This window comes from Mytilus edulis, chromosome 10 (assembly GCF_963676685.1).
Source record: "Mytilus edulis chromosome 10, xbMytEdul2.2, whole genome shotgun sequence".
NCBI lineage: Eukaryota > Metazoa > Mollusca > Bivalvia > Mytilida > Mytilidae > Mytilus > Mytilus edulis.
The window spans coordinates 23,201,954-23,226,580 of NC_092353.1; the positions used below are offsets into that span (position 1 = coordinate 23,201,954).

Here is a 24,627-nt window from a genome sequence, read left to right on the forward strand (position 1 = left end):
AGTTTTTAAGTTTGTTGAAAATGTTCATCGAAAGTTTCACGGACGTTATCATAATTTGACCGACTGTTATGTTATAGCTGTGTCAGAGACGATGGGGATGGATCGTTAACACAATCGTTTGCTCTTTTACCCGATGTTTTTAGTAAAAACTATTAAATTGAAAGTTGAAAATACCACTAAGGTTTGAATTTATACTATATATATTATATTATCGATTCTTATAAATGATAAATTTAAAGAACAATTTCAGTACTGTGAATTTTTGATACTAAGAAGTACTCCACTTTGTAGTAACGTTTCTTTACTTCAAATGTATTATGACCTGTCTAAATTAACAAACATATCTTTATTAGATAGATGAAAGTGTATATTATATAGGACACGAAATTACTCTTTTTGTAAACAAAGTAAGTATCGAATGTTAAGGTTTATCCTTCATTAATTTCCGTTCTGTGACAATAGTGTTCCGTTCCTCCCCATTAATACAGTTTATATTTGTCAGATGTTTGATGTATACAATTGTTTTTTTTTTGCATTAGCGTCTTTAATTTTAATGATGCAATATTTGTGTTCATTTAAAATCATTTACGTTCTAGAAAAAGAATATCTAAACCTTGGAAATTTGTAATTAATTTATTTTATCAAAATATCGAGTTTATTTTACTTCATTTGCAGTATTTTGATTTCAAAACCTTTAACCTTTTCCTAATTTAGAAAAGTTCTTACTGGAGGTAGTATCGCGTATTTTGCAAATTATTGGCATGCAGATAATGTTTAGTAAGCCTAATTAAGGTCAGATGTTATTTTTACTATATTTGCTTTCAGAGGCCGTCGAATTGTCTTTTGCTTGAAGAAAACTACAAATATATGTTTAGACGCGATAACTCTTTCTTGTCACAGTGCATAAAATTAGTAGTTACAGCAAAAAAGAAAAGAACACATTGTATAAATTGTTTGCGTCCGAAGCGCTTTTTGTTTGAATTAAACTTCATCAAAACACTCAAAAATGTTTTTTAAATATTCTTTGTTATGTTTTCTACTTTGAAAGGTTGCTGTAAACAAGGAAGCGTTTTAATCAAGGAGTTTTAAAGTTAGTTGCAAATATTCATCGAAAGTTTCACGTACTTTTGAATATTCCACTTTGTAGTGTCGTTTTCATTCTCTCAAATGTATTATTATACAAAAGTACACTTGCAAAGGTAGCTGTGTAGGAGAGCTTACCGACCTTTTTAAATGAACAAACATATCGCTATTAGAAAGATGAAAGTATAATTACACAGTAATATTTTGAAAAAAGCAAAGACGAAGCATATAATTTACGAGTGTGCAGCTAAAACAGATGGAAAAATACAATTAAATGAATTAAAGATAATACCATATAACACTGTATTAAACTACATTTATACATATCATTACATTTAAGTATGTGACAAATAGATGAAATCAAATACATTATTAAATTGTGACCGGAAGTACTCATATTACATCTAACACATGTTATATCAACTGACCCTTTAAAGCTGGTTTATTACAAAGCTCTCCCACGCAGCAGAATTTACAGCGAGCAGTTGGTTGTCCATAGCACTGATCGGCATTGTTACGTTCACTTTCCAGACACTGGCTGTATGATGTGCACCCTTTATTTATCATTAATCCAGAAGATACATACACCAATTCTTCAAAACATGTAGGCTGCAAGAACAAATTTTTTAACTTAAATGAGAAGACCAATTTTTCAAAAAGTCAAATTGGCAGCCAATCAGACATCAATTAGAGTAATATTTAGATAAAAACTGATTAATTAGTAATGAAAAGTAAGACGATAGAATTCAATATGAATAAAATTATCAATAAAGAAAATAGAATGTGTGTGATAGGGTTACAACTACTAGTATTACAAAGTAGAAATCTGCATTAATGTGAATGAAATTAAATATCTTAAGAGTTATTATGACAGCTCAGCATTTTACAATATTTTATAAGGAAGAGAGAAATGCATGAAAACAATAGAAAGTCTAACTTAATGGTTTGTCTACTGCACGATAAAGTAATCTAAATTTAGCATGTTTAGGTTTAAACTTTCTGTTTATCTCCACGACAAAAATAACAACAGATATGATTATGTAATAATTGCTTTGTCCCGAACGTACATATTTTTCCATATATAGATGACTTGTTAACGACGTTTCAATAAAATGTGTTAATTATGTCTAAGGGGGATTAAGAGAAACGTGGATTTTGTTTTTATCTAATTTTGTCAATTACAATTTAAAAGTTCTTGTTTATAAATAACGCGATAAACTACCGATCTATAATAATTGTTATCTAGTCCTGATGATGTATGCAATGTTTGCAATTAGAAATAAAGGAAAAATTGACACCACATTTTATTTCGGGAATGCACGTACTTTAACTGAAGATTTTATAACATTTGATTTTTTTGCCGACGACAACTGATGAATTACAGGCGTTTGACTTACGACAGGGAAATAAAGCTTGTGGAGGGGTTAGTCGGGTAATACATGTTTCTGGGAGCTAAAGTATTACTCTAACATGAGACAGTGTTGTAGCAGTTCCATACTAGAAGAAAAAACGGCAAATCGCGTCGTAAAAACAAAAATCCAACAAAACAAATTAAACAAATTAAAAAAAAACAACAAGGAGACAAATACATAAAATACCAATCTAAAAGGTATTAGTAGGATTAACAGGATAGTAAAAGCTAATTACAACTAATAAGTAAACCGTTGATATTTTGTGTACATAACAAGCTGTTATTGTAAACGACTATAAATAAGTATAAACATATTAACTTGTGATACACATAACAATATGCTCGTGTCTTGACTACACACATTAGAAGCGTGACTCTGTGGCACATGTTACAAAATATTTTGGGAGGGATCAACTAATTGTTATTAATTTCCTAATCTAATGGAACATTAGATTGTGTGAGAAATTGAGTGCCTACGGGTCATTTAATATATGTAACAGTTATTTGGAATATCCAGGAATATGACAGTTGTTGTCCAATTGTTTGATGTGTTTGAGGTTTTGATTTGGCCATTTGATAAGGGACTTTCCGGTTTGAATTTTCCTCGGAGTTCAGTATTTTTGTGATTTAACTTTTTATCTGCATACTAAATCTCTTGCATATTGGTTTAATTAATATTTTTTCTAATAGAAAACAAATGTTTATTCTATATTGTAAAATACTAACTCCGTGTTGAAGGCCGTACCTTGACCTATAATGGTTTACTTTTATAAATTGTTACTCGAATAGAGAGTTGTCTCATTGGCACTCATACCACATCTTTTTATATCTGTTAGTTACATTTCTGTAAATATAGACAATATAATGTCCCATAAAAACTCCAATTACAGCTAATGCAGTGCTTCTTTTACTATGAACTTTCCGAAAAAAAATATTTCCAAGATTGGAAAGTTTATATGTACTTCTATTTTATTCTGAGGTCAAAGCATTTGGCTATGCAGTTATTTTCATCATTTATATTCCCCGAAACTTCAAGAGTTAAAACTAATACTTAAATTTTGAACTACCCATCCATTTTCGTTAGGTCTTCCTTAGAAATAAATGCTTGTCTCTACCAAGTTCTAGCATATTTATCCTGGTATCATCCCGAAGTTATGAAATAAAGAGATCATATATGGGAACCAGTACGTTAAACAAAACAAAATATCTATGAAAATTATATTTCTCCCCAAAAGAATCGTGGGTTTATGAAACAGCTGTATTTACAAATTGTAACCTATATGCCTTTAATTCAATAGTTATATTACACTAGTAAAAGATGTCCTCAAAATAAATAATAAAACAAAGATATTCACTTAAATTTACTATGCTACTAAATTAAACATTTGCATTTACTTCGGTACATCGCGTGTTTACTTTGCAACATTTTAAAACTTGTGCTAACCTTCTTTTTTCCTTACCAAATTTGACGCTAGTATACTTTGCTACTGATGAAATTGCGCTAGACTTTGCTACATGTACAACATACGATTGTTTACTTCTTTCCATGAAGTATTTAAGCTAAGTCTAGTAAACTTTGGGTGTTACTGATGAATCTCCTCTAGACGATACGCGAGTATGGAGCACTAAATCTATAATGAGTTTGCTACAAGGGTAATATAACCGTAGTTTTTTACCGCGTTATAAAACTTACTATTATAATATTATGTTTCATAGAAAAAATACGCTTGTTTACTTTGCTTTCGATTAAAACAAGTGTAGTTTTAATACTAAGTAAAACCAATGCTATTATCCATTGTTTCACAGTACACATATTAGCTAGTTTATTTTGTTTCACAGTACCAATTCAATCTACTTAGATTTGATAAAAGGTAAATCAAACACTAGTTGACTATACATTGTATTGGAGCGTGAGTTTGTTAATATTTCAATTTACGTTAGTCTCATATTTTTTATATACTAATCGATCCTTTTAAAGCAGTTTATGAATCTAACGCGGTGGAATAGTTAGCCCCTTGTGATATTTTAATAACAATACCAGTATTGTTTCACGTAATATAGAAATTTTTATAGAATTTTTATGGTTGATATCGCTATTTTTTGTTTTATGTTCATAATTGTACTGTACTTGATCAATACCACACAAGATGTTTTTATATGAGTCTGACCGTATTCATAACTTGACAAACAACACTTTGAATTGAATAACTATATGATACAAACTTGATCTTAGTGCATAATGGAGCTGATGTTTTCTTAAAGTGAATCAACGATTTTGATCAAATTGTAAAAAAACTCTTTCAGTTACGCCCGTAGGATAATCTTAAAAATAAGCATATAGCCAATATTATCTTTTTGTAGTATAAATATCATTCTATAGTTCAAATGTACTAAGCAATCCCGATATTGACTTTTTAAGAGGCTTTAAGCATCAGTGTGCCGAAATGCATATGACAGGAAATTATACAGGACTTAAGGGCATACGATACAGTTTTTATCCCGTATTTACATTTTGATAAATAATTTGATATAGACTACATTTTTCTGATTAAATCAAATATGTAATAAAACATATACCTTCATATGTTACTTTTTGAGTAAAATGAGGTCGAAATTTTGTATATTTGCTCAAAATTCGGAGTTGTGGCCGTGTTTTCCATTTCGAAAGAAAGACATAACTTTTTTGTTTTAAAAGATAAACACAAATTAGTTTTTGTTAAATAATTTGTAATTTGTGTATTTTATAAGTATCCTTAAAATGTATAAACTTTTTATTCAGAAATAACTCATATTCATCAGATGTTCATGAATGTAGAAAACAAAACCATCATTTATTGCGGTATAGTTATCAAGTTAAAAAACAATTGCACTATTTACGTTTTCATGAAAATAACCACACATAATCTTCTAAAGTAATCAAACCAAATGGCATTTAAAAAAAGACGGGTCCATGAACTCGTTTTCAAGTTAAATAAGTTTGAATTATAAAAATCAGTCGAAAACTGAATCTTTTGCCGATAAGTCATAGTCTGACGTGGCGAAAATATTAATTTACGTTAGCAACGTCATTACCTCCCCTGTAACTGTATCGTATGCCCTTAAATTGCAGTGAGAAAATACAATAACAGCTATGGTATGCATAAACCATCATTGGGCTTAAATGCATTGCAGGTCAACCATAGTGTACGGTGATTAAAAGTATATAATGCCTTAAGTATCATCGAGCTTTTGGCGACCTTATACTCCGCCAGAAGCAAAGAGGATAGATAGGTAGATATCATCGAGTCGTTATAGAAATATGACGATATACTATATTGGCTGAAGGTCGGAGTTAAAAAATACACTTAGCATCATTCAGTCGAGTTGAATATGAAAGTTCAACCGTATTGGCTATCGATTGAAAGTATGGTATACCTTAAGTATCTTTTGGCTGTCACCAAAAATGAACTTAAAAGTGTCTAAAGTATCATTTCTTCGGTACTGGCATGAAAATACGGATTTTTTTGTGTTATAAAAATTTTCTGTTACAAAATGAAATTATTATAAGTTAAGGAGGAATGTATCTCCCTCATGCATAGCTCTGATTCCTTTCACGGATTCGGCTATACTGTTTTGACCTTTTGGATTATAGCTCTTCATCTTTTATATAAGCTTTGGATTTCAAATATTTTTTCCACGAGCATCACTGAAGAGACATGTATTGTCGAAATGCGCATCTGGTGCAGTAAAATTGGTACCGTTAATATTATTAACCGTGAAGACATATATTATTTTATAGAATTCGGAAAATATGCATATATTGCTTCTGGTCCGAGACCACAATTGTCGTCCCTTGATTTTCGTTGTTCACAAATATATAGTTCCTAGTGTTGACAGTGGGTTACTTGCCATTAATTTTTATACCTCTTCCAAATTTATTTCACCATGTTTAATGCCTCAAATTGCAAGGGGGTGAAATTAAATTGTAAAAAAATTTGGGTTCAGAATTTTTAAGGAAAGTAGTGATTTGGTCCAGCTAAAAAAGGTTGAAAATTAGTACTTCGGAAGCTGTCAAAAGATTTCAAGACACCCTAAACATAAAATTGTCTATATTTTGAGTTAGAGCAGACGAAGTTTTCTATAATTTTGATATAATTTGTCCCAAAAGTAGTACAACATACTGTAAAAATTTCACTGAGAAAGCGCAGGTGGGATTTTTATAATTTCCATTTATCTTCTAAAAGAAATACACTACGAAATAATGTGGTCTCGGACCTTCTTTACAAATATTTTTCAAGTTTAACATCATTTTTTGTGTGAAATCGGACTAATGAAACATACAAGACCCATATTAAGAAGGAACACAAACAGATAGTTTAGGTTTCCTGATTGAATCATTGCAAGTTCTTATACAGAGAGAGGATTGGACAAGGATCCCTGACTAAGACCAACAGCACAGACAAACAATACAACTCCGACGTTTCGTAAATAAACCATAAAAAGGATACCAACAACACACAACATACCAAACAAGAATTAACGTTCTGTCTATTCATATACAATGCGTTGAGCTGGTTTCTTTTGGTTCATATTTATTAAGAAAATAAAACCATAGATTTGAAATGAAGTTGATATTTAATCAAATAACAGTGATATACAAATGATAAACATGGTAAATCAATGAAGACTAGAAATACATACACAAATCATCTCCATAATCACTTTTTATATGAATATAGATAACAGGTAACAGTACAGTCTTAAGGCAAACATCAATTAAACAATCAAATAATTATCATACATCTAACATCTTTATAATTATTGATAATATAAATACATCCTAAGTAAACCGGATGCTCTAAAGAGCATCTGTCGCTCACCTTGGTCTACGAACATATTAAAAGCAAACACGCATTTAATGTAGACAAAAATAGAATTCATGACAAAAGTCTCTGTTTTGGTTACCCAGCAACCCAACAGGCAGTTTTTTATGCGTCTGGCAGATAGATGCTGACCTGGTGCACATTTAACCAATGTCAAATTAGCTCTAAATGCTTTAGTTTCAGAGATAATAGCCAACAATTGCATTTTACCCCCATTTTCGATATTTAGCCATTGCGGCCTGGATATTTTTTAAAAACTAAATATCCTAAGGATGATTAAGGCCAAGTTTGTTTTTTATTTGTTCCAGTAGTTTTAGAAGGAAGACGACGACAGACGACGGACGCCAAGTGATGAGAAAAGCTCACTTGGCCCTTTTATGCCAGGTAAGCTAATAAAACTACATTCCTTTTTTTTTTTTTTTTTACCTATATTGATTATTTAAAAAAAAAAATATGACTTGAAAGCAGAGTTGTCTCATTGATAGTCATACCATATTGTTTTCATATATATTGAAAATATATTTTTTATTGTATTCATATATCCACCATCAGTATGATCATTAGTGACATAAATACATATTTAACAAATAATAATACAGTCTCATACACATCTTGTCTTATTTGTTTCCTTAATAGGTATTGGAAGGAGACGCAGACAGAATACAGATCTTTGACATTTGTTTTCTTTTCTTAACGTTGGTTGACAAGGTTTGATTTGTCAATTTCCATGCACTTCCATTCTTTGAATTAATCTGGGAGGTCGGTATGTTTGCTATACAATTTGAAAGTGCATGTTAAATTCTGAATTCAGGTTCCAAGTCCAAGAATTATAAAAACAGATTTAGTCGAATCTAGGTTTTTTAAGTAATTTTAACTAGTCGAGGTATTCTTTCGCCAGATTTCGTCTAGGTTAGATATTCTGAAGTCGGTTTTATTCTATTCTAAGCATTCATAAGACAGCTTTGATGTAATAAATTCTCTAAATATTCTTTTTTTCTCATGATTTCTTTTTAAACATCTTCAGACATGTATGTCGGAAATGTTTGTGTAGAATTGCATATATCAATGGATTAATTGCATTATTTATATAAAACAGGTGACAAAAAAAACTCTGTGATACGTTTTCAAAGTGAGATTTGGTATCATTTTGCTCTTCGCCAACCATGACATTATTAATTCGTATCACGAAAAAGGGTAACCATGAAAGAATAAACACAGCTGTTACTAGTGACAGTATCTTGGCAGCTTTTAACTTGTCAGGTAAAATCTGTTTTGCCACGGTAAGCTCTCCTTTTCGTTTTACATCTTTTACTTTTGATGAAAAAGGAAACTTCTGAAAATTCAGATTGTTCTCAGTACTAATTGTTTCTACATCAATTATCGAAATAATAGCGGTCGTATTAGTGATTGTAGATTGTGGTTTCATATCATCCATCGAGGTTGTAGAGGCAATGATTTTTACGGGATTAATTTTTCTTCGTGCTATATATGCTTTACGAGCAACACAAGTATACAACACAACAAGACAAGTACACATAGCAACAAAGCAACAAAACAAACCCGCTGCAAATAGTTTGTATAAAAGGGACTGTCTATAATGGCTGGTAACGTCACATACATATCCATGTAATAGAGTATTGTTTATTTCTACAACTATTTCACGTTTTCCATAAAATAAAAGCAGTGGAGTACTGATTACTACACCAACAATACAACAAGTAATCAAAATATGCTTGGCGAAATTCTGATAACGGAAATACTTCAGTGGGAAACAAATAGCGATAAAGCGATCGATTGATACCATTAGGAGAATAGCAGTCGAAACACAAAGCCCGGCGTGGATCCCAAATTCAAAGAATTTGCAAAAGTATGTCCATTCTTGGTTGGTCGAATTGTACAGCTTATAGATAACATACGGATGAACAGATATCAACGTTATCAAATCGACATAAGCTAAATATAAAATAAAAAGAACAGCCGTGGTTTTCTTCTTTTGTTTGGTATACACAATAATGACAAGCGAGTTCCCTGGAACCCCTGTCACTATTAAGATAATCATCAATACAATGATCGTAATGCTGTCTGTCATAATTATCCTGTTGGCTTCCTCCGTAAGGGGTTCCCAGCATGGGTCCGTATTCAAACAAGTATATGTTGTGTTTGAAACATTCATTCTAAAATGGGAAAAAAATCAGGTGAACATTTTTTAAGTACTTGACAGACTACAATGTAAACAAAAATCAAAATATCAAAATTAATGTCTCCTCTTTCATTTCAATTCAATATTCAAAAACAACAATAAATCGGTGAAAAAGCGTCCTTCAGTCATTTATAAGAAATAAGTCTCATATCAGTTTTATTTTTTAATAGTTTTTTTTAACTTGTTGTATAGTTGCATCTGAAAAACTTGCATTATTGCAAAATGGAAAAAAAACAAAAAAATACAAGCAAAACAGGCTCAATTTAAGATAGTTTGGTACACGATATATTAGACGAAGATGTTAAAACATATCTGTTTGTGTAAGGCCTTTTTCTATCTGTTTTTTTTCAAAACTAGGTTAAATATGTCTGTCCTCATAAATAAAATGCCAGTACCGAATCCGGAAAAGGCCAGTTATCATCTATTCGTTTAATATGTATGAGCTTGTGATTTTGCCATTTCATAAGGGACTTTCCATTTTCTATTGAGTTCGAAATTGTTATTTTACTTTTATCATGTGTAAATTTCGAAATATTTATGCATCACAAGCTTCATTAAAGCTTAATAAAATTATTATTGAAATACAAAGTATTTCAACCGGGAAGACAATAAAAGAGGGAGAAGATATCGAACTGGCAATTAAAAAACAGAAAAAAAACAGGACGAAAAACGTCCACAATGCATTTTTAACTACAAACTAAAGATGGTGCAACACGAACCCCGACAAAAGGTGTGGAACGATCTCAAGTTTTCTTGATAACAGTGCGGGTGCCTTTGGATCATGACTGCTTTACTTACTAAACAGATATTTTATTGATATTTGATAATGACAAGGTGTGACAATCAATCTTCTACATATTTCGTAGTAGAGAAACAACATTTTACGTTTAACAATGGAGGAAGACATTTTTTTCAACGTTTTCAAATTTGTCATTTAGAACACCACTTAGAATGATATATACCGTAAAACTGATGTAAGTGCCCTATAGCTATTTTCATAATTCAAACGGAACTTTGTGTGTCAACTATATATCAATGTTAAAGAAAAACCCAGGAATTTGTAATTGGATTTTTGGGGATTATTCCTACAAATTTGTAGTAGCGAGTTTGGCAAATTTAAAGTGATTTTTATAAAAAAAAATGTACAGAAGATTCAAATCTGTTTAATTCATTTAAATCCATTATTTTCGATTCACAGGTATAGTTCAACGAGCCAAAGTTGTATGCTAAACGTTACCAAAATCTGTGACATAACCTATTTACTGTACCTTGACTTTGATATGACTTTTTTATTTTAAATGTTATGGTTCTTTTAAAATACTAAAAAATAATATTTCAGTCAGCCTATAATTTCATACAATGTATCAATTGCCGATTAGGACATAAAACATTATATAAAATATGCATTCGTAATTCAATTAACACGATTAAAATTTCTATTTGTATTTTTTTTTACTTCTCTTGAAATGAGGCGAAAGCTAAATTTCTTACCTTTAAAATTTAAAGCTGTCATCTGCTTCCAGGTAAAAGAGAGATTTGATGAATTCAGCCTCCGCGCCCACGAGCTTGTTTAAAACAAACTGTTATTACAGTTTATATATCATATTTCTTATGAAGTCTTTATAATCTATCAATATTAATACCTGGTAAGTTTAATTGTAGGTAGAACAAATATGATGATTGAAGTCAAACATAACAAAAAATCAGTTTATAGCACCAGTAGTAATAATAGTCAAATTTGATACAGATAATATAGCATTTGTTAAACAGACTGAGAGTTAAAAGCTTAAACTCAATTTGAATATTGCAACTGACCAATACATGAATAATTAATGCATACTAAGTGAACATTACACTTGAGCTAGTAGAAATAAACTATTCACATCAATAAACTTTTTAATTTCAAGATCATGAGCAATGGACTGTTCTAAAACGTATACCTTTGTCATTCATTAAGTAACAACTTGCTTAGAACTGTTATCTTATTAAAATATACTATAAATAATTATGACGAAATGAGTACACAAACCAACCAATTTTTGAGACTTTCGCAAGTATAAAATTAAAGCAAATACAAATCGTCGCGAAAATGTATACCTTGGATCTTTCCTTGTTTATATACAACAAGTTAATTTCAAAATCGGGAAATTAAATCGCCGCGAAATTGACGAAAAAGGACTTAATGCAAAGTAAAGAATCCACGAAAATAAGTTGGTTTACAGTATTAGGTAGACGCTTGAGAGTATATTGTAGCATTTATAAAGATTTCTATATGTCACAGGTAGTAACTGCAGTTATCGGCAAGGATTTTCCTCTAGAAATGATAATTGCCATATTCACAATGGAATATTTGCATGTTTAGAATAAAAGCAGATATTCCTTACACTGCTTGTTTAATGTCTCTGACATTATTGGAAATTTAAAACAGGTAAAGATTAACGTTTTTTGATATCATGTCACTTTGCACTTATTCCGCCATTCGGCAAATATCTATAAGCTGTCTGTTGACTCCCCAGCATTATTTCGATAAATGGGGGAAATAGAACATACAACGGTGACAGTAAAAAAAAGAATTCGAAAAAAAAACCCCCAGAAATACGTCAAACAGAAAAAAAAGAAAAGTCTAAACAGCGCTACACAGAAAACTAAAGACTGAGCAAGACGAGCCCACCAAAGATATGGATCTTGGGTGGTTGTGGAGGGTATTTCATAAACAATAAGGCATACCTTTTGTTGTGTTTATTAAATATAAGAATAATGGAGTCTCAGGGTCAAAACTATAATAGATATTTTCTTATTCTCTATATTTACATGTTTTACTAAAAATGTCTTTCTATGTTTGTTAATTTTTAAAACTCTATCAGCACATTTGGTGTATTTCTCCATTTGAAGTGCGCGAGATTCCCCCGTGATTTAAAGGAATATCTTATCTATATAACTCTTAATAAATGTGCCAAATTCAATCATATATAAACTATTGTTTTATTTATTTATTGTTTGCTTGATTTAAGTGCCATTTACATATATCCAGCATCCCGTTTAAATCTAGTAGAAGTTTGATTATCAAATATGACTTTTAGCTATGTCATGATCTCGGTTTTTAAATGATCAACTATGGAATTATCTGTGATATATTTGTCAGTTTGTAAATTTTGTAACGGTTGTTATTTTGCCAAGATGTAAGTCCGTTAATAAAATATATAACTTTCAGTAATGTCATAATCTAGGTTTTCTATATGCAGAACGACAATTTGTTTAATATGATCAACTATTGAATTTTAATAGAATTCACTGTGATATCTTTGTAAGTTTTCTTATTTTGTAACGGTGGTCATATTTAACCAGAGGCAAGTTGTTAAAATTATTACGGGAAAGATGATGACACAATTTTAAATGTACATTATGCTTATATTGACGTTACAATTAGTATTTTTCAAATCATGTTATTCTCTAGGTTCTTTTTGACGTAAGAACAGTCGTTAAGTTTATTCGTTGAAGATAGTCTTTCGCGGGTACAATTCTGTTAGATTGAGTTAAAATGTCGGATATAAACATATGTTTAATTAGATACCGTTTATGTGGCTGATGACAGAAATTCGCCTCAAGGTTGTTATAGCTATATATAAGGGGTCATCTGAAGACCACTTCCGGTGCAGTATTCCGCGCTGTGTTGAAGACCTTTTGATTTGTATTATATATTATGATTATAAACGCATGTTATATGTTTCTATGGTTATACTTGTCACAATAGACATCCTGTTAATGACAAACATAAGAGATTACCTTTGGTGTGTTTGAAATGTTATTATACTTAACTTAGTCATTAGTTTAGTTTATACTCAAGAGTGAGAAACAAGAATATCTATAATGAAAAAGATCAGAAGATTAAAAATCATACCGATGAGAATTCGCGAGAAGAGATTTCAATATCCGTAATATCTGTTCAAATATCTAAATTGAATATTTGACAACATGATAAGTCAACAAAATAAACAACAAAATTGATATTTCAACTTTACAAAATTAAAATGATATTTGAATTGAAAAGTGCCTTTTTATATATAAAAACTTTAAAAATAATCACCCAAACTTAAAATTTAATAATTTGGTTATACTTATGTCCATACCCGTGAAGTTGTTTTAGCTGAGCAAGTTGTAGTGAAATTCTGCTTTACACATTCCTCTGTGCTTCGAACATTTTTACAGTTCATGCATTTTACCGTCTTAAACAAATCATCTACAATACAAACGTATTAAAGAAATAATCAAACAAGTATGATCAAGTATAGCCCTCAAAACCACGCTTTGCAAGATAGTTTCTTGTATCATTGTATACAAATGGACATGATTTCTACAAAATTTATGACGTTAAAATAACACCATATCGCCATTGTCATTTCTTAAGAGGTATGTATGCAATTGGTACACAACATAGATCATAGATGCATATGTTTCTAAAAATTTGACATTTCTTACTTCCAACTAGATATTTCCCACTTTCAAGTTTGAACTGAGAAATAGTTCTAGAAAGAGGCCGAGAAAATGTAAGTTTGGACAGGAAAATGTCTTCTTTATTAAAGTAAGTAATGTCAACTTTGAACTTGTAAAGTCAACTTGGAGCTAAGAAATGTCAATTTATAACCTAAAATGTCAAGTTTGAATGAAAGGCATGATATTTTACATTTTGAACGTTTGCTTATTTGCATTTCATGATTAAAAAGACTAGTCTATATGTTTAATTATCTTGGATTTTGTTGTTATTTTGCCCCTTTATTAGACTGTTCACTATTTTAAGAAACATAATATTTAATTTTCAGAAACTGAATATTTCGGAGAATCCCAGTGTCATTTATCTTTATATACTAGATGTAATACCTGAACACGATCCAAACTGTGAATCAGACAAATCTGTCATTCGAATGTTAGTGCCTTCACATTTAGCTGTTATTACCAATACATCGCCTTGTCTTGCGTTAATCGATTGTCTAAATGCCCTCATCTCACAATCACAGTTTAATGGGTTAGCATTAATGGCCCTGAAAACCAATCATACAATATATCCATATCATTTTCTGTTAGTACGACAAATGGTCATTTGTATATTACACTTAATTACTTTCATTTGAATACATTAATATTGCGACTGAAGACATAAATAAAACTAAGAATATATAATAAAAGAAAGATGCATAAATCTAAAAATATTTCGCTCTTCTAAGAAGGTAGTATGTAAATTGTAGTTTATAATCCTTTTCTAATGATTTTTTTAGGTTAGTTTTTAATGATTTCCTGTTCTCCCTTTTGTCACTACCATCTGTTTAGGATTTTATGCATAGCATTTACGGTTCTAAGTCGTTTAACGATTAACGGGGTTGTACAAATACTTATACAAAAACGTCTGTTTTAGGCGATGTAACACAAGGTCTGCCGAAATTTTAAAATGGAATAGACTGTGTGCATTAAATTCTAGAAAACGCAACTATTTTAAAGCTAAGGCTTATCAAATGTAATTAACACCTGAAAAATAATTATGATTAAATAATACAACCAGACCAATACCAATCCATCAATATTTACACAGTGTTTGAACCTTGAGTTTTAGTCCTTAGTGTGTATAACTTTTTTTTTCATACATTTTTCCAATTTATTTCTTGATATTTTATGCATGAAATATTACGAAAGGTGATGGAATTACTTGTTAAAAAAATGGGTTCTAAATCTTCATGTTCAGTAGTGATTTGGTCTAATTAAAAAGGTAATAATAGTATGTTTGAAGCTGTCAAACTGATTTTAGACCCCCTTAACACAGAATTGTCAATATCAGGAGTAAGAACTGGTAAAAGGTTCAATAATTTCTATATTTTTTGTCCCAATAGTCAGTTCACTACACTGTAAACATGTTTTTGAGATAGAGCAAATGCGATTTTTTAATTTTTTTATTTGAATTTATTGTCTAAGAAAATGCACTTCGAAATAACTGTGTTCTCGGGCCAGTTGAAAGACAATTGATGGGATTAATAACTATTGTGAAAGAACACAAATTGTGATACATTCATGTTAAAGTTACCTGGTCATGTGAATTGTTTTTTTTTTTACAAAAGATAAGATATTAATAAAAATGTGAAAATAAATATTTGAATTAATACAATTATTTTGTGAAAGGTGTAAAAGATTAGGCAACACAGATTTATCAATCATTTACAGCAACACCAATTATTATATGTCACTCCAGGGGAAATAAAGTGGCAAATATGCACCTGAAAAAATCTGAAGACAAAAGTTTGGTAAATAAATTTCAAAACACTTTTTTATACTCTTGTTAAAAGAATTTCAAGCAAGAAGTCTTGACCATATGAGGCTAATCTATAACTTACAACATTCCAAGTTTAGGAAGGTACAGGATACTATCTCTATCGAAACTTGATATTTTATTATTCGAAAGATCTCTGAAAAATAAAAGAATGGGACATGAAATACTAACAAATAGTTTCAAATATATTTGTTTTATCACTCACTACAGATAAACAATATAGTTGGAAATTCTGGTTCAAGATAATGTATATATAACAGGTTTACAAGATCAATACAAAATGCATGAAATTGCACTTTGTCAAAACATTTATTTGGCATCATACATCTAATCTGCGCAATATCAGGTCTACTTTCTGTAATATAGCTAGTTATGTAGGAGCCTATATATATGAATACTGAAACATACCAGTACTTTACTTATGGAACATTAGAAATAAAATTCAAATGTGGATGTTAAATTAATACTTCGAAGAAGATGATATTTGATAACAAGTGAAATAGTCGACAGATACAAACATGAAAGCTTATATGTCAGATAGGAGCCGACATAAACAAAGTAAAAAATGCAAATCGACGAAACTATATATACTGAGTGCCAATGAAAACGCAACACTTTTGTTTTTCCAAAAAAACTTATAATTTTTATTTTATTTATATTAGAACTTTGTATAGTTGGTTGAAAATGACTTTTAAGACAATTTTCGACAACTTTACGGTTGAGTGATTTTTGGAACAAATGCGACGTAAGGGTTATTTTGAACCAACAAAAACCGAGTTCACCGCTTTTTGACATACGCACCATTTTCACGATTTTGTCATTTAAAGCTTAACTAATGTCATGAATTTTCCCGCCCTTATTGTTAGGAAACTGCAATAAACATCTGAGTAAATGCCAGGACTTTCCGACAACCAGCGACGTGCAGTTTTGGGCATGATCCAATGAAGCCATTCACAGCATACAATTACGAGAAGACTGAAGTTGTAGCCTTTACAATAACTCAAATCATCCACAAATTCAACCAAAATGGATCTTTTAATGATAAGCCACATCCCGGGGTACAAAAACAAGAAACGCTCAGCAAGACCGATACATTTGGTCTTTCACATATCCGATATCGACTATGATGGCTGTCCAAATGTCCAAATGTCAAAGAGTTCAATGGTGGTCACGGTAGAACCTTTGGATCAATTTCAGTTGAAAGCACCATTTGCGCAGAAATTGTTTTAGAGCACCACAGTCTTTCCTTATTGACATCTAAACGGCTGTCTGGTGTAAATACCGAATTCTGTAGACCAAAAATCATTCATTATGTACAAAAAACGTCAATGGTGGTTACATGGACATTTGGCACCCGCCTTTGCTAAAAGTCATGCTTTTCGCCGGATTTTGGTCCGATCGACCAAATTTTGCCTCAGATTTGACATGTTTTAGACGATGAAAACTACCTCCAATATCATAAAGTCAGCTTGAGTTTGCTTTGCGTGACAAGTGGAATAACATTCCTCGGGATCACATTAAACGTCCGGGATGATCAATACCACGACGCTGTCGAGATTGCGCTGCACCACGGGGTTGTAACATTTTTTGTTAGGCCTGTTAGTTGATGATTCGACATTGGATGTTTCGTTTACCTATTGCGGCCGAAAGATGACAATAAAACATTTTTGTTTGATATCGATCTATTGTTACAATTGTTAATTTTCAAGAACAATTTATTTTGAGAGATTATCATTTCTTATATAAATTTTATTTTTGAAAAACCAAGTGTTGCGTTTTCATTGGCACTCAGTATATAACAGTCTACTAGCATCTACACAGATAATAAAGATTTGGCAACACGAATCACAGAAAAAACGAGAATGAAGCGCTCAGGCAAATCCTATAGATACTGATAAATTGGAAGATGTAAAAAAAAACATATGTATTACTGTAAATTAACCAGAAAATAAGAATGACAATAAAGTGAAAGAATAAATAATAGGTCCAATTATCAATATACCATTCCGATATCTGGAGGTCACCAAAACATAAGTTGCAGAAAAATGTGACGTAATTAAATCCGGTAGTATCCAAATAATTGTCTACGGTGATGGACACAGAAATTCGTATATTTTTGTCGATTGAAAAACACTCTAAATATTCTATGATTGTACCAACAAATCTCAACTTTTATTGACGCAGAATGTTATTTATTTTCACCAATATTTGAATATGAAGTCATTGTTTTTTGTTGTTGTTCTTTATAAAATGTTCATGATAATAAGTAAGAAAAATGAAAACCCATTCAGTAATATCACAACTAACCACAAATTCGCCACAAGTTTTATACCATGGTTGCTGGTTGGCTTCATGTTGTACATTCCTCAGATTGGATTTTGTGCTAGATTTATTATTTTGTTCTGTAAGATTATTCCTAATATCAAGAGAAATAACTCTGTTTTAACTTCAAGAGTTTTCCTTCAAATGTAAATATCATTTTGTATCTACCAAACACTTCATTTATAAGCCTATGACTTTTGATTAGTTTTTATGACTTTTAAGCAGAAATGAGAAAACATATTTTATTTATGCCATAAAAAAAATTCGCTCAAAAGAAATGAAAGAATGTTTGTTCAATACTTAGCTATCCTAGTTACATGCATATACATATACACAAATTGCGTTGATATGCAACAGTCTTAAAGAATAATAGACTAGCAACAAAATATGGAATATATCTTCGGGAAATAACGGTTTACACAGAAAGGATAAAAGTGTACAAGCCCACAAACTTTTAGCTGCGATAATCAGGATAATGACTAAAAGTATATACAATAAAGATGGGTCAAATATTTTGGATAAACAAACGGCTTTCGTTATTGACGTTTTGTTTTTGTGGCAAAATTTGACAAACGATACGATAAATCTCATATATAGATAAAATTTATTTTTTTAATTTAAAACAGGATATTAAACATTCCGAAAAAGCGATTCGGACTTATAAGATTTATAAACTGTTATTCTCATTTTAAAAATGTTTCGTCCGAGACGGTTTCACCAAATCAGTAGCCAGTACTTCATGTTCTGATGAAATATCAATGATATGTTATTTATTTCTGTAATTTCACTGTTGGTGGTGTGTCAAATTAGCGATGTGGCAATAATTCACTCTGACATAGAATTACCTTTTACCCAGAGATTTATAGACAACCTTACGGAGCACATGTGATATAACTGGGGTTTGTTTTGGGTAGGTTTGTGTCGCTCAGTCTATAGATTTCTATGTTATGTTTTGTATATGTAATTGTTTGACTTGGGATCATTCATTTTTACCCTTACATATTCATTTTGTTTTCGACTTATGAGTTTGAATATCTCTTTGGTTTGGTATTTTTTTTGCCTCTATTTTGTCTCAATTTGATGGCGAGAATGGTCAGATGTAAGGTGGCGAGAATGATCAGATGTATGGAAATCGTCTATAAAAAAAAGTCACAAAGCATGACACCCAGTCAGGAATAAGCAGTTGTTATCATTCGTTTGATGTGTTTGAGCTTTTGATTTTGGCATTTGCTTAAGGACTTTCCGTTTAGAATTTTCCGCGGAGTTTGGTATTTTTGTTGTATAACTCCTTAAATTCACAAACGTATAACAAATCTAGTCTACAACAATAAAGTCGAGTTGATAGCTTATATCATTTTTATAAGCGACCCTGGTTCTCAGTTAATAATACGCAACAAAACATTCTCTAATATTTTGAGTATTTGCTGTATCCACTAGATACATAATTTATCAGCAATAATAATATACTTACAATGAAACCAGATTTGGTAGGTAAGTAAAAGATCCAGACTGAATCACTGTCAATTTGTTATTCTGTAGATTTCTGTAATATCACACGTGAAAATATGTTTTATTTCAAATATTATTACACTAAAAGCAGTAAATTTTGATTATTTTTTTTCCATTTGAAATGTGAGACGATAAGAGTTTTAATAACTGTTATTGTTTGTATGGTTTCATTTCATGTCTGTAATATTTTTCCTATTATAATCGTCAGTTCTAAAATAAATTGCAATAAAGGAAGGGTGAAGGATACCAGAGGGATAGTCAAGAAAGCATACGTACATCAAAATTTGATTTTTAAATTCAAAATATACATTTATAAAAACAAAATTCAAACGGTATATATATATTGATGTTTATCGGTTTATCGGTTGACTGATAATACAGGTTTAATAAAAGTTAAAATTCCGCATTTATTTTTGAGTTCCCCCCTTTTGTCTTTGCATTCTGAACTTTGACCGTGTCTGTCACATGACGTTACCGTATTGTGACGTCACTTCTCAATTTTCTAACGTTTGAACGGGAAGATTGTTCAATAATAAAAAAAATAGGCAACCGCCTAATAGTTTACGATCAGGTGCAGAGAAAAATGCTACTTCTAAGCGTAAAAGACCAAATGTTAGTATATAAAAGTCATGTGCATTCTGATCCAAAAAAACTTATGGCTCCTCTTGGGAATCAAAATATCATTCAACTCAAGTTATGGTAAATGCAAGCGAAGACAAGATTATTGCCTCCAACTAAAGCCAAAGTGACCTAGCGGAGTTGGACCCTGTGACAGTAGCCATTCCTGGACCGTCATCTTCGAGAGTTCCGATGTCGAGTACAGATTCTCAGCGACCTGAATTGTACGATGTCACCACAACAATCAACAGTAGAGCAGCCTATAATGTTTCTAGTATAGTTTCCCAAGTCGAGATGGTCTCATCGATTCAGGCTAGTCATGGTTTGTATACGCATACAGGGGACCAAAATTCACCCCACTTTTATCATAGAAGAAGGTCCCAGTCGCTAATTACAGGCTCGCACTCGGCCAGTAATGAAATGTCCCTAGTTTATCACATTCCGGAAATCATCCCTAGCATATTTGATCCGATTGGGGCTCATATTCCATTAAAGATTAGGGAGAAAATTTGGCGAGGTGAGTTTATTCATTTAGGTTTTAAAATCTGCTGCAGTTTTGGGGTCTGATTCAACTTTGGATGGCGATTTTGTTTTGAAAGGAGGTGCCCTGACTGGTCAATAAGAAACCAGATTCTTTGAACAATATAGAAATTTGGACTTCGGTCTTTATGATTTATATGGCAATTCTATTGGGAAAATGGCCTATGAAAGCCCAAGAGTATTTGAAATATATGCAAAGCATTCGATTAGCGTCGTCTAGGGGTACTAATAATGGTTGGGCCGTGTACGATGATCATTACCGACTAAAAAAAGAGCACTTTCCATCATCTTCCTGGGGCGTCATTGATCAGGAATTGTGGGTTTTGTGCGTGGTGACAGGGAATGCCAATCAGTCATCTTCTGTAGTCATGATCAATAATTCTCATCCCTCCTCGAATTATCAATCAGCAAGGAATATGACTTAAAGATATCATAGCCTATACAAATGGATGTGTTCACATGTTTTATAGCTTACTTATCTGGATTAACATCATCTACAATCAATACATACATGATACTTATCCGGGATTAGCCATAAATCATAAATTTTTAGGTATAACTGACATTACATGTACTTTTATAGTTTCTAAATGTCAGAGGTAGTTCGAAGGAAGAGTTTCAAATTATCAGGTATTCGCGCTCCTGTTACTTTAGAAATTTTGCACAAAATTATACGATCACTACCATCTGTTTGCTCCTCTTATGAATCTTGTCTGTTCGCTTCTGCATTTAGTCTTGCATTTTTTGCTTTATTTAGAATATGTGAGATCACGGCTGACGCGAGTACATATATCAGAGCCCACCAATTTTCTTTAAAAATCTGTCATTGAAATTTTCAAATAATATATATGAATTGCATTTGAAGATTTGCAGTTCGAAAGCTGATCAGAGAGGTACTTCAACGACTTTGGTTATTCCTCAAAGGGAAGCAAATCTTTGTCCTGTGAGCTGTTGGGTGCCTTTTGGGGAATAAGATACCCTGTTTCTGACAAACCCTTGTTTTATCATTTTAATTGGTCTCCATTGACTCGTTTTCAGTTTATTTCTATACTTTAGAAACCCCCTTTATTTTGTGGCGTAAAAGACCACATTCGATCACAATTGTTTAGAATAGGTGTAGCATACCATTATAGCAGAATGGGGCTTCGGATTCAGAAATTAAGAAGTGGAGACGGGACGTTTGGCTTTCGGATTCAGAAATTAAGAAGTGGAGACGGGACGTTTGGCTTTCTGATGCATACACTAGTTACATTCGGATTTGATAGATTTATAGATACGAAGATCTGCGAAGCTGTATTTTAATATGTTTTGTAAAGGTTTAAACAGAACAGTAAGAATTTTGTCATTGTAAAACCCCGTCAAGTTTTGGTCATGGCAGTCAAAAGCGTTAAGAGAAAACCAGGGACATAAAAACTTGGGATTACAGTCAAAAGGTTATAATTTTCATTGGTATGGTCAGCGAGGGATGAAATGGAAAAAAATGTTTCCTTCAGTTGAAGAGAATCTTAGATGTTATCTACCACCACAAATTTTGAACATCTATTTTGGTTCTAAGTTTTGGGTTTAATCAAAGGAAAAAATCTTATTGAGCAGATAAAGTTGGACATTATGTGATTACATGTGTTATTGCAAAATATCTCCTTGGTGTGGAGTGAAATTTTGCCTCGTAGATACTAGCACTTGTCAGACAATCAGGTGGCTATCAATTCGACTTGTAAACGAGTTAATGCAATTGTTCAATATATTCAAGAAGAATTAAATCATGGCCTTGTAATTTGCCATCCAAATATAAAAGCTCGAGATAGAAGTTTATTTCAGGCTTGATGGAGTGCACTTGTCAGATGAAGGTAATGATGTTTTCTTAAATAATGTTCAGGGAGCTTTAGAGTTGTTTGCAAGTTCGGACCGTCGAGTATTTCCTAATTGATGAGTCTATAAATTATATTTCAGTACGGTGTATTTAACTCGTTTCGTTGGGGATGAGAGTATATAGACCTTCTCATTTGGCGGGATCTGGCAAGATGACAGGAGGGTCATGACCCTATAATTCTACGTTAGACCATATGTTAAAATATTCTACTGTGGTACCACAGGGAAGTTGTGTTTTTCATAAACGGCTTTCTCTTGTTTACCAGAGCGGCTGGTTCATCACTGTTACCAGTTTTGAATTTTATCCTCCGAGTACCGAGGAAATGTTATTCAAGTTATGGCTTAGCGTCAGTGTGGGGTCGTGCTCCTCGTTTACTCTAATTTTCCTTGGAGGAACTTTTGTTACTTCTGTTACCAGAAAAACATCTACTTGCCAATATTAAAAATGCCGGCGGTTTGTATCGTACTGCCAGGCCTCGTTTACTGTTTTTTCCCTGCGGCCGATTTGATTCCACATAAGATTTCTTGAATTATTTACTATTAGGAGTTGCGGAATGATTGCCTATGAGACAACTCAACTGTAAAACAACGTTGGTATTAGCATCTATAAGTAACCGTACAACCTTCAGCAATGGGCATAATCGTTACCATATGCGGCCTGTTTTATTCCACACAATTTTTCTTGAATTATTTTAATCTTTAATCAATAATGTTTATCGAATTACTGATAATACAGGTTTAATAAAAGTTAAAATTTCGCATTTATTTTCGATTCAACCCTTTTGTTTTTGCATTCGTAACTTTGACCGTGTCTGTCACGTGACTTTACCGTATTGTGACGTCACTTCTCAATTTTCTAACGTTTAAACCGGAAGCTTGTTCAATCCCACCCACCTACCCCGACATTCTCCTATTTTGGATTATTTTTTCTGTTGTTGTTTTTTGATGTTTTTCAGGTATATGCTTAGTGAGATTAGGAAGACAGGGAACGGATCCAGCCGGAGACAATTGATTTTTGGACTTAATGAAGTAAGGCAATTATCGTAGAGGATGAACTTTTCGACTCTTTATAATAACACAATAGTGCAGTGGTTGTGTCCAGTTATATCGTGAACTGTTATTGCGATTACACGTTTTTCCGAATGCTTTTAAATTGAGGATGAAACATTCATATATAAATACTTGATGCTGATTTGCAACAGACAGTGCTAGTTTTTACACATCTTATAAAATACTGATATCTTGATGGTGGACTATTACTAACAAAGAAAGGAGAAAACTTTGATTTCTAGAATTCAACTGAAAAAGAATATAGATATATGTGTTTCCAAAGACTAATTTCTTTTTAATGCATTTTAATATTTTTCATTGTTTGTTAGTATTATCTTTAATAAAACAGTTGTCGCAGTACTGGTGCAGTGGCGGGATCTAGAAAGATGACAGGGGGTAATGACCCTATAATTCTACGTTAGACCATATGTTAAAATATTCTTCTGTGGTACCACAGGGAAGTTGTGTTTTTTATAAACGGCTTTCTCTTGTTTACCAGAGCGGCCAGTTCATCACTGTTACCAGTTTTGAATTTTATCCTCCAAGTACCTAGGAAGCGTTATTCAAGATTTTGCTTAGCGTCAGTGTGGGGTCGTGTTCCTCGTCCACTCTTTTGTTACTTCTGCTAACAGAAGAACACCTACTTGCCAATATTTAAAATGCCGTATCGTCTTGCCAGGCCTTGTTTACTGTTTTTTCCCCTGCGGCCGATTTGATTCCACATCAGATTTCTTGAATTATTTACTATTAGGAGTTGCGGAATGATTGCCTATGAGACAACTCAACTGTAAAACAACGTTGGTATTAGCATCTATAGCTAACCGTACAACCTTCAACAATGAGCAAAATCGTT

The 24,627-nt window shown here is 31.9% G+C and overlaps 2 protein-coding genes across 3 annotated transcripts in view; both read right to left on the bottom strand.

Annotated features, from left to right (window-relative positions):
- The window catches only part of LOC139490663 (adhesion G-protein coupled receptor G6-like), a 77,536-nt gene that overhangs the window by 28,666 nt on the left and 24,243 nt on the right, over window positions 1-24,627 (bottom strand). For both annotated transcript variants that reach the window (XM_071277575.1, XM_071277574.1), the window contains exons 5-9: window positions 19,660-19,731; window positions 15,931-16,002; window positions 14,432-14,592; window positions 13,684-13,793; window positions 1,512-1,692 (exon numbers count right to left, since the gene is read on the bottom strand). In XM_071277575.1, coding sequence (XP_071133676.1) covers window positions 1,512-1,692; window positions 13,684-13,793; window positions 14,432-14,592; window positions 15,931-16,002; window positions 19,660-19,731 — 596 coding nt within the window. The remainder of the gene's footprint in view (window positions 1-1,511; window positions 1,693-13,683; window positions 13,794-14,431; window positions 14,593-15,930; window positions 16,003-19,659; window positions 19,732-24,627) is intronic.
- On the bottom strand, window positions 7,809-9,599 carry LOC139490664 (5-hydroxytryptamine receptor 2B-like). The gene has a single exon (XM_071277576.1). It carries the CDS (start codon window positions 9,527-9,529, stop codon window positions 8,354-8,356), a length of 1,176 nt encoding a protein of 391 aa, XP_071133677.1. The 5' UTR covers window positions 9,530-9,599; the 3' UTR covers window positions 7,809-8,353.